At 38.8% G+C, this 13,994-nt stretch overlaps 1 protein-coding gene across 3 annotated transcripts in view; it reads left to right on the plus strand.

Annotated features, from left to right (window-relative positions):
* The window catches only part of UHRF2 (ubiquitin like with PHD and ring finger domains 2), a 100,352-nt gene that overhangs the window by 34,713 nt on the left and 51,645 nt on the right, over positions 1-13,994 (plus strand). For 2 of the 3 annotated variants that reach the window (XM_033237301.1, XM_033237303.1), the window contains exon 4: positions 11,202-11,420. The exons of the other annotated variant lie outside the window; for it this stretch is intronic. In XM_033237301.1, the coding sequence (XP_033093192.1) occupies positions 11,202-11,420 (219 nt within the window). The remainder of the gene's footprint in view (positions 1-11,201; positions 11,421-13,994) is intronic. 3 annotated transcript variants of the gene reach the window in all.

Consider the following 13,994-nt stretch of genomic DNA (forward strand, 5'->3'; position numbering starts at 1 on the left):
TAAGTATATAGAGTCTAGAGCCGGATGATCAGTTTGAATAATGTCTCTGTGCCTTATTACCATCCAAATAAATAACTTCTATGCTGCTTCTGTAAAATGGGGGTAGAATAATGCCTAACTGTCCTAAGGGTTGTTGTAAGTATATGTGAACACTTAATGCAGTGCCTCGTGTTAGTAATTGTAAGAGGAGGATGGAGGCAAGTGAACTGTACTTGGTGGATGTTAAGAGTAACAGTTTAACAGCAAAAAATACAAAGCATACTATTTGAAAATATGGCGGTAAATAAGATAAGAATGGGAAGTTTTTGCCTCTTGAGTAACAGGAGTTAGGAATGTGGTAGGTTGTGGCAGTAGACAGACTCCCTGTCTTGTAAGCCTTGAGTGTTACCTTTTCAAGTTTGTACACATAAGGAAAAACTTCAAAAAATAGGAAAAGCCTTTTGTGTTTAGCCAGTGTTTAGATTTTCAGTTGCATAGCATTTGTATTTATTACAGAAATCTTTAAACACTGCAGAACAACAATATGATGAACCCATCACCTTGCTTTAACCATTATCAACTCATAGCCAATCTTAAGACCTTTACAGACCAGCTGCAAGTAGTGCAGTTAGCGGATCGTCTTCAACCACAGCACTTTCTAACTCTGCCACAGTGTTTGAAGCAAAGCTATGCTCTTTCTTGGCCTTCCTCAGCCAGTGACCAAGTATGGCAGAGCTTCTAGATTTGGCAATTTTTGCCCAATGTTAATTTCACACCTGAGCTTACCATTATGCTTTCCAAGATGTCAGAGTTGAACCACACTCAGGCTTTTCCTGCCCCTTCCTTCTTTCAAAGTGATAGACCGGCATCATGGTCTAAGGGCTTTTACTACCTAGTTCTCCTTTCTTTCCCTATCTTTCATAGGTGTTACCTTCATCTTGTCGTCTTTGCCAGAGTATCGAACGGACAAAATGACTTAAAAAGGATGCTTTTTAGAGTTTGCAGAAAAAAGTTAACATCAGATCTGAGACTGGTATCCCTGAAATGGTCAGCTTATATGGGTTGTCCCTTGCCTGCTGTTTGGAAACCTTCAATTTCAGGAACATTCCCATTATTTTCTGATTAAAAATGGTTCTCTTTGTCTAAACTGTTTTTGCAAACAATATGGTTTATGCTGAACACTTGCTTCTGGGAATCTGGAATTCTGGTGTGTGCTAGGCAGTACATATTATCAGCTCCTAATTACCTTGAACACTTTAATCTGCCCTAGCAGACAATATTTGACCTGGGTTTTCACAGTTGGTTGTTGGAGGCATTAAGCATGCCCTGTGTGACTCCACTAGGAGATGACTCTTCAGAGAGCTTGTGTCTGGTTTCCTCTAGTCACCTCATGTGCCTTTTCCCTTTACTGATTTTGCTTTTTGTTGTTGTTTGTTTTTTGGCTGTATTAACTCAGCCATGGGTATAGCTTCATGCTGTAATATGTAGAGGAGTCCTATGAGTTCTGCTACATCAGTGAACCTGGAAATGAACTTGGAAACGCTGACATACAAAGTGTAACAACAAATGTCACATAAAATTCCCAGTGATTCCTTAACATCAGATAACAAGTCAGTGTTCGTAGTTTCTTAATTATCTGTTTAAAAATGTACTTAGGTTGTTCAAATAAGGTTCAAAAACAAACCCCACCCATTGCATTTAGTTGGTAAGTCCTGATCTACAGATTTCGTCCCCCTTTCCCCCCTGTTTATTTCAATAAACTGTGTCATTTGTCTTGCACAATTTTCTCAGTCTGGATTTTACTGATCACATTACTGTAGTGATATTTGACACATTTTTCTGTTATGTGTTAGTTTCCTGAGAAGCTAATAATTACATCTAAAGTTTGATTTGATTTAAACTCTATTAGATAAGACTACTTGAGAGACAGTGTTTGTTTACCTATGGCTTGTTATCCCATCAGGAGACACATAATACTTTTCTGTGGTAAGATTCAGGTATTGTCAGCCTGATACACTCAAAATTTGTTACCAGCTTGTATTGTAATTCCCTAGGATCCTTCAAAGGTTGACCGATGACATTGATACTTTTAAGTATTAGGAACTTCCAGTGCCTTTTAACACTTATTTTTAACCTATCCCAGTTGTTACTTTGGTGCTTAGATTGTCTCATCTTTAGCCTGTGGAAGATCCTTCAAGTTTAAAGTGACATAATAGTTTTTGAATGTTTCTTTATGTTCAGGTATAACAGAATGTTCCAGCGCTGGGTTCAGCCATGTCTAGGAATCCTAGTTATTTTGAATTGGAAATGGTATTTAGAGCACATAGTCTGTGCTGCTCATTGATACGTGCTTGATCATGCATGTTTCTAGATCTTTTCATTGAAACAGAACTAGGAAATACTTAAATATACCATGGGTGAATATTGATATTTCCAATTAAATTTAGAGGAGGAAAGGGTTATAACTTAACCTCTGTGATTTTGTATTTATTTTCTCTTACCCTGAAAATCACAGTTTCTAATGATATCACTGATTTGCTTTATCCTACTCATGGTAGTTTCAGACTAACAATACTCATATTGCAAACAATAGGACTACTGAAAAATTGTTATTTTTTATCCTTAGGAAATATATCATTTGGGCTGTCTAGTGAACTTGGTGTGCTTTCACATAACTTGTAATCATTTATCTTGGTGTTGTTAGGCTACCAGTTGTGTAGTTTCATTCATTATGCTTTTGGTTTTTAGGGATTTCACACATTTTGTTAATTGTGTTTATATTCGTGTGACACATTACATAGTTCTGTAGTTAAATCTCCAAAACAAAGTGTACTAAGAGATGCTGAGCTTCCATCCTGATTCCTTCTATCCTGTTTCTTACCTAGTTTTGTTTTTTGAGACAGAGTCTCGGTCTTTCGCCAGGCTGGAGTGCAGTGGCATGATCTCGGCTCACTGCAGTCTCTGCCTCCTTGGGTTCAAGCGATTCTCCTGCCTCAGCCTCCCACCTAGTTTTTTAAGTAACAATATTTGTTAGTTTAGTTTATGCTTCTGTTTTAATAAAAGTGTATTGTGTATATACGCATTTGTATATATGCCATATACCCATATCTAGTGTATATATGTGTATTTATACATATATACACTAGATAGAAAATATAACCCTACACATACCGTTTTACTCATGTTTTTTTAAGTTCATGTATCTTGAAGATCACTTCATAGTATATGTTTCTCATTTCTTTTTTATAGGAGCACAATATTCTGTTATATAACTGTATCATGTTATCTTGAGGGTTTCCGTTATGGACGTTTGATTGTTTTTAGAACTGTTAAAAATAGGGCAGCTGTAAATAGCCTTTGTATCTTTTCATCAGGAATTCCTGGGCCAAAAAGTAAATGTATAGACAGTGTTTCTAGTAATTAACAGATTCTCCTCTAAGAGGGGAAAATACCACTTTGTATTTGTCAGTAGTATATGAGAGTGCCTGTTTTCCCATAGCCTGTCAACAAACTGTAATCAAACTTCATAAAATATTTTAAGTAGATCTGTGTCTTAGAATCTTCATTTTGGCAGAAGTATGATATGGATTGAAAGGTGTGATCCTAAAGATGGGGAGATGTGTTGGGCCTAGTCTGAGAAATGTATATCTTAACTAAGGAGATAGAGTTACATTAAACAATCATTAACAGATTATCATAAGTGGGACTAAGTAACTGGATAAAGGCAATATAAGAGGAATTGGAGATAACCCTTACACTTCTAAGAGCATGAAGGGTTTTTCTCAGAGAATATTGAGCACCAGCAGATTATGGGGTAGGGAGATTCCATTTTGGATGCTTTGCATTTGAGGTGCTTCTGGGACATTTCATTTGGAGGTGTAGTTGGTTATATGAATCTGAAAAGTTAGGGCTACAGTGGAGCTTTGGAGTTATCACTGTATATGTTAAAATATGTGTAACTGAAGATGCCTAGGAAAATATTAGGTAACATTTGAGCATATAATAGGTTCCCAAGTTTAAGAGTAGTTTTATGTTCCTTTTCTGTTTTTGTTGTTGTTGTTGTTTTCTCCTAGCAGTTGACCTACTGTCTCCTTGGCTAGAATTTAAAAATGTACGCTTCATTTTCATGACCTACCTTCTACAGACTTAACTATGTGTATGTATGAGTACATACAGAATGTATGTATAATCCACTACGTAACTCTCTCCTGGATTTGTACAAATTTAGTTTAGGTGCAGGTATAGCTTAAATTCTCTTGCTGTGGTGTATGGAATGATTTATTTCGCCCTGTCTCCATATAAACATTACTTTATACACAATTTTAAAACTTTGTTGAGGTTCTTTACTTGGTTCAAAATCTTTCCATTCTGGGTATTTAATTTTGACAAAGTTAGGTTAATGGAGGTGGGTTTTTTTGCCACTGATACATGCCTTTTACATATAGAATGATGATAATGTGTTGTTCAAATAATTTTCACATTACAGCTGAGAAAGGAATCTCATCTGAAATAGAACAGGCTTCTGTCTTACATGGCCTTAAGAATATTGAGGCAGGAAATGAATTTACAACTGTGGAATTAGAAAAGCACTAAAAGATCTAGTTTAACCTCATTTTATAGATTGAGAAAAATTGTTCGTTATTTTTCTCACCAAACCATTGTGAAATAACATGAGTGTATAAACACCAGATGTTGGGCTACAGACTTTAAATTTAGGTTTGACCATTAAAAAATGGGATTGGCCAAGGCAGGCAGATCACGAGGTCAGGAGAGACCATCCTAGCTAACATGGTAAAACCCCGTCTCTACTAAAAATACAAAAAACCAACCAGGCATGGTGGCAGGCGCCTGTAGTCCCAGCTATTCGGGAGGCTGAGGCAGGAGAATCACTTGAACCCGGGTGGCAGAGGTTTCACTGAGCCGAGATCATGCCATTGCACTCCAACCTGGGTGACAGAGTAAGACTCTGTCTCAAAAAAAAAAAAAAAAGTGGGGATTGAAATGGAGAAGAGAACTATAGACATAATTTTGTACTTGTCAGGTTCCTTCTTTAGCATTATTTCTGCATAATAAAAAAAAATACATTTACTTACCCCATTATGTACTGTTCTAAGTGCTTTAAAAGACTTCTCATTTTAGTTCTCAAAACCACCATATGAGATACAGTTACCATTAGGTACATTTTACAGATAGGAATATAGTCCAAAAGGTTTGGTAACTTTCCCAAGTATACACAGTGACCAGAAGCTAAGTTGAGGAGTTGATGGAAAGTTGAGGGAGAAGCTCAGTTGGGAATCTAAACCTAGGCTGGCTGAAAATAGAACATCTTTTGAGTGAAGACACCAGGATGATACAATGATCCAAAACCTTGTCACATGAGTGGAAGGAAATTCATTAAAAATGGTTTGAATTGGGAAAGATGATGATTGAGGCTGGCAGGGACATTTAGGCTAAGTGTTATATCTGTTGTGGCAAGAGTGTGTCGATTTCTTCATGGACTTAAGGCATAGAATGAGTTCCAAAAGCTTATCTTTGATTCAGTATCAAGTACCTTCTCTTTCCTGTGTCGGAACGATGTGATCTCAGAGTGGCTTTTCTTAGAGTTCTGCCCCCCAACCCCCATCACCTGCTGTAAGATCCCACACAGGATTAATATATATTTAATCTAAATGAGTTAGGTATACTATTAGATTCCTGAGCTTTCGTAGTCCTTGTTTGATTTGGAAGAGCCAGGACTAGCTGTTTCTAACTTCAGGCCCACTTTCATTTTGAGCAGGCCACTCTTAGTTGGGTAACGGTTCAAGATTTCTTCCCTTAGTTCCTACCTTTTTAATGCTGCCTCACTATGATACGATATTTAATATCACAAATATTCTTATATTTCTGTGACTCTTTAAAATGAGATTTTAAACTTGAGCATGCATCGGAATCACTGAGGGGATTTGTAAACGTAGATTGCTGGACTTCATTTCTAGAGTTTCTGACTCAGGGTCTGAGATGGAGCCCAAGAATTTGGATTTCTAGCACATCCACAGATGATGCTGATGCTGCTGATCTGGGACCATACTTTGAGAACCACTGCTGTAGTAGTCTGGCCTACCTTCAATAGATTGAGCTTTTTAAGAGCACGAACCAGATGTTACTCATTTCTTTGTCCCCCTGCTACCTAGTAATACATAGGAGCAGCAGGTCTTAATTTTGTAGAAGCCAGTGTGGACTGTAACTGATTTCTTTGGTCTAATGATATTAGGAAGTTAGGCCTAAAATTGAAGAACCCCGCTCAACATGATTGCTTATGCCTATAATCTGAGCACTTTGGGAGGCCAAGATGGGAGAATCACTTGAGCCCAGGAGTCTGAGACCAGCCTGGGCAACATGGTGAGACCCTGTCTCCACAAAAAGTTTTAAAACTAGCCGGGCGTAGTGACATATGCCTGTAGCCCCCACTTCTTGGGAGGCTGAGGTAAGAGGATTGCTTGAGCCTGAGTGGCCGAGGCTGCAGCAAGCATGATCATGCCACTGCACTCCAGACTGGGTGATAGAGTGAGACCCTGTCTCTAAAAACAATAAATAAAAATACATAATATTGAAGAACCTTATAAAGCTTTAGGTTCAGGTCAGGTTAGATTTGTGATGCTTCCTATTAGGAAATATACATAAAGCCAAGATACTGCTAGAATTTTTACATGGTTTTGCTTTCTGATGAAATTTCTTGGCTTTTTCTTTTTTAAATGTTACTTGGAGAGCTGGCTACATATAAAAACTAGAATCTGTTTTTTCCTGACTTTTTAATGATTGCCATTCTAACTGGTGTGAGATGGTATCTCAGTGTGGTTTTGATTTGCATTTCTCTAATGACCAGTGATGATGAGCTTTTTTTCATATGTTTGTTGGCTGCATAAATGTCTTCTTTTGAGAAGTGTCTCTTCATATCCTTTGCCTACTTCTTGATGGGGTTGTTTTTTTCTTGTAAATTTGTTTAAGCTCTTTGTAGAGTCTGGATATTAGCCCTCTGTCAGATGGATAGATTGTAAAAATGTTCTCCTGTTCTGTAGGTTGCCTGTTTCACTCTGATGATAGTTTCTTTTGCTCTGCAGAAGGTCTTCAGTTTAATTAGATCCCATTTGTCAATTTTGGCTTTTGTTGCCATTGCTTTTGGTGTTTTGGACATGGAGTCTTTGCCTATGCCTTTGTCCGGCATGGTATTGCCTAGGTTTTCTTCTAGGGATTTTATGGTTTTAGGTCTTAGGTTTAAGTCTTTAATCCATCTTGAGTTAATTTTTATATAAGGTGTAAGGAAAGGTCCAGTTTCAGTTTTCTGCATATGGCTAGCCAGTTTTCCCAACACCATTTATTAAATAGGGAATCTTTTCCCCATTTCTTGTTTTTGTCAAGTTTGTCAAAGATCAGATGGTTGTAGATGTGTGGCGTTATTTCTGAGGCCTCTGTTCAGTTCCATTGGTCTATATCTCTGTTTTGGTACCAGTACCATGCTGTTTTAGTTACTGTAGCCTTGTAGTATAGTTTGAATTCAGGTAGTGTGATGCTGCCAGCTTTGTTCTTTTTGCTTAGGATAATCTTGGCTATACGGGCTCCTTTTTAGTTCCATATGAAATTTAAAGTAGTGTTTTCTAATTCTGTGAAGCAAATCAATGGTAGCTTGATGGGGACAGCATTCAATCTGTAAATTACTTTGGGCAGTATGGCCATTTTCACAATACTGATTCTTTCTATCCATGAGCATGGAATGTTGTTCCATTTGTTTGTGTCCTCTTATTTCCTTGAGCACTGGTTTGTAGTCCTCCTTGGTGAGGTCCTTCACATCCCTTGTAAGTTGTATTCCTAGGTATTTTACTCTCTTTGTAGCGATTGTGAATGGGAGTTGACTCATCATTTGGCTCTCTCTTTGTCTGTTGGTGGTGTATAGGAATGCTTGTGATTTTTGCACATTGATTTTGTATCCTGAGACTTTGCTGACATTGCTGATCATCTTAAGGAGATTTTGGGCTGAGACGATGGAGTTTTCTAAATGTACAATCATGTCATCTGCAAACAGAAACAATTTGACTTCCTCTGTTCCTATTTGAATACTTTCTTTCTCTTGCCTGATTGCCCTGGCCAGAACTTCCAATACTATGTCGAATAAGAGTGGTGAGAGAGGGCATCCTTGTCTTATGCTGGTTTTCAAAGGGAATGCTTCCAGTTTTTTTGCCCATTCAGTATAATGTTGGCTATGGGTTTGTCATAAATAGCTCTTACTTTGGGATATGTTCCATCAAAACTAGTTTATTGAGAGTTTTTAGCATGAAGGGGTTGAACTTTATAGAAGGCCTTTTCCTCGTCTGTTAAGATAATCGTGTGGTTTTTGTCATTGGTTCTGTTTATGTGACGGATTACGTTTATTGATTTGCATATGTTGAACCAGCCTTGCATCCCAGGGATGAAGCCAACTTTGATCATGGTAGATGAGCTTTTTGATGTGCTGCTGGATTCAGCTTGCCAGTATTTTATTGAGGATTTTCACATCGATGTTCATAGGGATATTGGCCTGAGATTTTCTTTTTTTGTTGTGTCTCTGCCAGATTTTTGTATCAGGATGATGCTGGCCTCATAAAATGAGTTAGGAAGGAGTTCTTCTTTTTCTGTTGTTTGGAATAGTTTCAGAAGAAATGGTACCCAGCTCCTCTTTGTACCTCTGGTAGAACTTGGCTGTGAATCCATCTGGTCCTAGGCTTTTTTTGGTTGGTAGGCTATAAATTACTACCACAATTTCAGAACTTGTTATTTGTTCTATTCAGGGATTCGACTTCTTACTGATTTAGTCTTGGGAGGGTGTATGTGTCCAGGGATTTATCCATTTCTTCTAGATTTTCTAGTTTATTTGTGTAGAGGTGTTTATAGTATTCTCTGATGGTAGTTTTTATTTCTGTGGGTTCAGTGGTGATACTCTTCATTTTTTTTTTTTTTTGAGTCTATTTGATTCTTCTCTCCTTTATTAGTCTGGCTAGTGGTCTATTTTATTGATCTTTTCAAAAAACAGCTCCTGGATTCATTGATTTTTTTTTTTTTTTTTTTGAAGGATTTTTCGTGTCTCTATCTCCTTCAGTTCTACTCTGATCTTAGTTATTTCTTGTCTTCTGCTAACTTTTGAATTTGTTTGCTCTTGCTTCTCTAGTTCTTTTAATTGTGATGTTAGATGCTGGAGAGGATGTGGAGAAATAGGAATGCTTTTATACTGTTGGTGGGAGTGTAAATTAGTTCAGCCATTGTGGAAGACAATTCCTCAAGGATCTAGAACCAGAAATACCATTTGACCGAGCAATCCTGTTACTGGGTGGTATATACCCAAAGGATTGTAAATGATTCTACTATAAAGACACATGCACATGTATGTTTATTGCAGCACTGTTCACAATAGCAAAGACTTGGAACCAACCCAAAGACTGTCAGTGATAGATTAGATAAAGAAAATGTGGCACATATACACTATGGAATACTATGCAGCCATAAAAAAGGATGAATGTATGCCCTTTGCAGGGACATGGATGAAACTGGAAACCATCATCCTCAACAAACTAACACAGGAACAGAAAACCAAACACCGCATGTTCTCAATCATAAGTGGGAGTTGAACAATGAAAACACATGGACACAGGGAGGGGAACATCACACAGCGGGGCCTGTCGGAGGGTGTGGGGCTAGGGGAAGGATAACATTGGGAGAAATACCTAATGTAGATGACGGTTTGATGGGTGCAGCAAACCACCGTGGCACGTGTATACCTATGTAACAAACCTGCATGTTCTGCACAGGTATCCAAGAACTTAAAGTATACATTAAAGAAAGAAAAAGATAAAGAAACTGGAATCTTTCCTTTCTCTTTCAGGGAAAATGGAGGCTATTGGAACATGATAGGTTCATGTTCTTATAAGTATTGCAAATGGCACAAGTTGATGAACTTGTACAAAGATCAGAAGGGCCATCATCTAGTCCTGTTAAAACTTAAACTTGGGGCTGGGCATGGTGGCTCATGCCTGTAATCCTAGCACTTTGTGAGGCTGAGGTGGGTGGATCACCTGAGGTCAGGAGTTCGAGACCAGCCTGGCCAACATGGCAAAACCCCATCTCTGCTAAAAATACAAAAATTAACCAGGCGTGGTGGCACATGCCTGTAATCCCAGCTACTTAGGAGGCTGAGGCAGGAGAATCATTTGAACCCAGGAGGTGGCGGTGAGCCGAGATCTCACCACTGCACTCCATCCAGCCTGGCCGACAGAGTAAGACTCCATCTCAAAAAAAACCAAAAACAACAAAAAAACTTGGGGCCTGACATGGTGGCTCATGTCTGTAGTCCCAGTACTTTGGGAGGCTGAGGCAGGAGGATTGCTTGAGGGCAGGAGTTCAAAACCAGCCTCATCAACATAGTAAGACCCTGCTTCTACCAAAGAAAAACATGTTAGCTGGGTATGGTGGCGCGTGCCTGTAGTACAAGCTACTCAGTCACCTCAGGATCAGGGATTTCTTGAGCCCAGGAGTTTGCGGCTACAGTGAGCTATTATTACATCACTATTCTCCAGCCTGGGTGACGGAGTGAGACCTTGTCTCAGAAACCAAAACAAAACTTGGGTTAAAAGAATGTAGAGCATGTAGAGCAAGAGCTTGTGTTTTTATCACTCTTCCCAGTCCCCTACTTTTCCCAGCTAGCAGTAAATGTCTTAATAAGACTTTAGCAAGAATTGTTTCGCTCTGGGAAGTCAAATCATGAGTGTGTATCATTTAAGTGCCATTACGAATATTCAGTCTCTCATTGAGAATATCTAGATTACAACAGTAATATGTGACTGAATAGATATGTTACTTATAGTTTATTCTAGAAAAAATAGCATATAGCTCCCTCAAAGTAGATGATTGTGGTTCTTGAATGTGGGCTGAACATTTATTTGCCTGACAACCTGCAAGCCATGAAGAGATCCACATCTCCAAGGCCTAGTGGGAATGGGGAGAGGGTTCATGCTCATACTTACAGTAACTACCCTGTAGGTATCACAGTACAGGTGAGAAGCCAACATGAAGTAACCCCTGCTATTTAAGGACACTGCAACCTATTTTACTCTTTCTCTTAGATGATTAACTCAGTAAATTAGGTTTTTCTGTGCATTGCATAAAACTTTAGTTGTCTTTGATAATCATAAGCCATGTTTTATGGTTTTCTCTCTCCTCAGATACCCAGAAAGCGGTACTCTAGAAATGAATGTCAAAGATCTTAGACCACGAGCTAGAACCATTTTGAAATGGAATGAACTAAATATTGGTGATGTGGTAATGGTTAATTATAATGTAGAAAGTCCTGGACAAAGAGGATTCTGGTTTGATGCAGAAATTACCACACTGAAGACAATCTCGAGGACCAAAAAAGAACTTCGTGTGAAAATTTTCCTGGGGTAAGATTGTCTTCACTGGTGCCGTTTAATTACTGAATTAATGAAGGAATGCATTTTTAGGTATTAAGCACGTGCACCTTAGTAAAAAAAGATGGAGTCTATAAGAGATGGAAATTTCCATACTGAAGGAGAATATTTTTATAAATTCTTAAGAATTTTTAAAAGTTAGCGTGGCTTAGATCTTCAACTTTAAGGTTGGAGATACTATTTGGTAGAATGTTAGAAATAACTGAGTGTTTTATTACAGAAATTCTTACCTCACGGGATTCTTATAGATCGAACAAAACAATATGTAAAAGCATTTTAGTAACTATAATTGCTATGAGGATCTGTGATCTGTGTTGATGTAATAGCAGTGGATGACTACTTAACCAGCTGTCTGCTGGACTTCTCAGACTAGCAGTAATTTTCCTTCATAGTAATTTTCAGCTTACAGAATTTAAACTTAATGAAGAGAATTCAGAATGCAAAATGTCACCTGAATCAAATCACTCAGATATTTCAGTCATTTCTTTTCCTTCTCCTCCTCTCCCCTCCCCTCCTCTTCCTTTTTTTTTTTTTTTTTTTTTTTTTTTTTTTTTTTTTGAGACGCAGGCTCGCTCTGTCGCCCAGGCTAGAGTGCAGTAGAGTGCAGTGGTGCGATCTCTGCTCTCTGCAAGCTCCGCCTTCACGCCATTCTCCTGCCTCAGCCTCCCGAGTAGCTGGGACTTACAGGCGCCTGCCACGACACCAGGCTAATTTTTTGTATTTTTAGTAGAGACGGGGTTTCACCATGTTAGCCAGGATGGTCTCAATCTTCTGATCTCGTGGTCTGCCTGCCTCGGCCTCCCAAAGTGCTGGGATTACAGGTGTGAGCCACTGTGCCCGGCCTTCTCTTTCTCTTTCTTTCTTGTTCTGTAGCCCAGGCTGGAGTACAATGGCATGGTCTTGGCTCACTGCAACCTCCGCCTCCTGGTTTCATGCAGTTCTCCTGCCTCAGCCTCCCAAGTAGCTGGGATTACAGGCATACGACACCACACCCACCTAATTTTTATATTTTTAGTAGAGACAGTGTTTCACCATGCCAGCCAGGCTGGTCTCAACTCCTGTCCTCAAGTGATGCACCCGCCTCTGCTTCCCAAAGTGTTGGGATTACAGGCGTGAGCTACTGCGCCCAGCTTTCTATCATTAATTTTTTAAGAAATACTTTCAGATGTTTCCTGAAGTGATAAAGTACTAGGCGTTATTTGAGTTACTGTTTTACACTTTGGAAAACATTGTCACTCTCTTTGTGTGTCTGCTGCTTCTGAATAATTTGCTGACTAGTCACTAATTTACTTTTTAATAAATAAAATCTCTATTAATAGTTTCCAGTTCTCTATTATCAGTAATTACATAAACATCCTCGTATATGCATTTTTGTGCATTTCTTTTCTTTAGAATAAATTATTAGATTTATTGTGTTGAGCACTGAGGGTTTTAGAATAACCCTGACAGTTGTGTTTTTAAAAATAATAATAATAAGCAGCTAAACGAATATTCTTGTCAAGTTCTGATTAACTGGATTAGTGATACAAGGTGACAAATCTTGGAACAATGATTAAAATCTAAAGCAAGGATAGGCAAGCTTATGGTCCACTAGCTGCCTATTTTTGTAAATAAAGTATCATTGGAACACAGCAATGGCCATTGATTTATGTATTATCGATAGCTATTTTTGTGCTGAGTAATTGCAACTGAGACCATCTTCTCTGCAAAGCCAAAACTACTTACTTTCTGGCTCTTTGTGGGAAAAGTTTGCTGACTCTGAGATTTAAAAATGCGAGGCGCTGAAAACTTAACATTTTAGAAAACAGGTTTCAGAACTTCTTATAAACAAAAGTGTGATTCTATTGCCAGACTAAGGGTATAGCTCAGTCACAGACTTCTAAACAACTTGAAAGCCTGATAGGGATGCAAATCATGAAGGAGAAAGCCCCTAAATAAATTGGCTACATTAGGAGTCTTATAACCTATTTGAGTGTTCAGGTGTACACAGTAGGATAATGGCACACATAGCATTGAGCTAAAAAAGCTTGCTGTTAAAAAAAGATTTCCTGGCTGGGCGCAGTGGCTCATGCCTGTAATCCCAGCACTTTGGGAGGCCAAGGTGGATGGATCATGAGGTCAGGAGTTCAAGACCAGCCTGGCCAATATGGTAAAACCCCATCTGTACTAAAAATACAAAAATTAGTCAGGCGTGGTGGCGCGTGCCTGTAGTCCCAGCTACATGGGAGACTGAGGCAGAATAATTACTTGAACCCGGGAGGCAGAGGTTGCAGTAAGCTGAGATCTTGCCATTGCACTCCAGCCTGGGTTACAGAGGGAGACTCCATCTCAAAGAAAAAAAAAAGTTTTCCCAAGTGATCCTGAGGTATAGTTAAGAGTGGGAATACACTGGCTTTAGAAGTGGAACTAAGACTGAGTGGGCCAGGTGCAGTGGGTCATGCCTGTAATCCCAGCACTTTAGGAGGCCAAGGTGGGTGGATCACCTGAGGTCAGGAGATTGAGACCAGTCTGACCAACTAGTGAAACCCTGTCTCTACTAAAAAATAC

The sequence above is a fragment of the Trachypithecus francoisi genome, unplaced genomic scaffold (genome assembly GCF_009764315.1).
Source record: "Trachypithecus francoisi isolate TF-2019V2 unplaced genomic scaffold, Tfra_2.0 Lachesis_group16, whole genome shotgun sequence".
Taxonomy (NCBI): Eukaryota; Metazoa; Chordata; class Mammalia; order Primates; family Cercopithecidae; genus Trachypithecus; species Trachypithecus francoisi.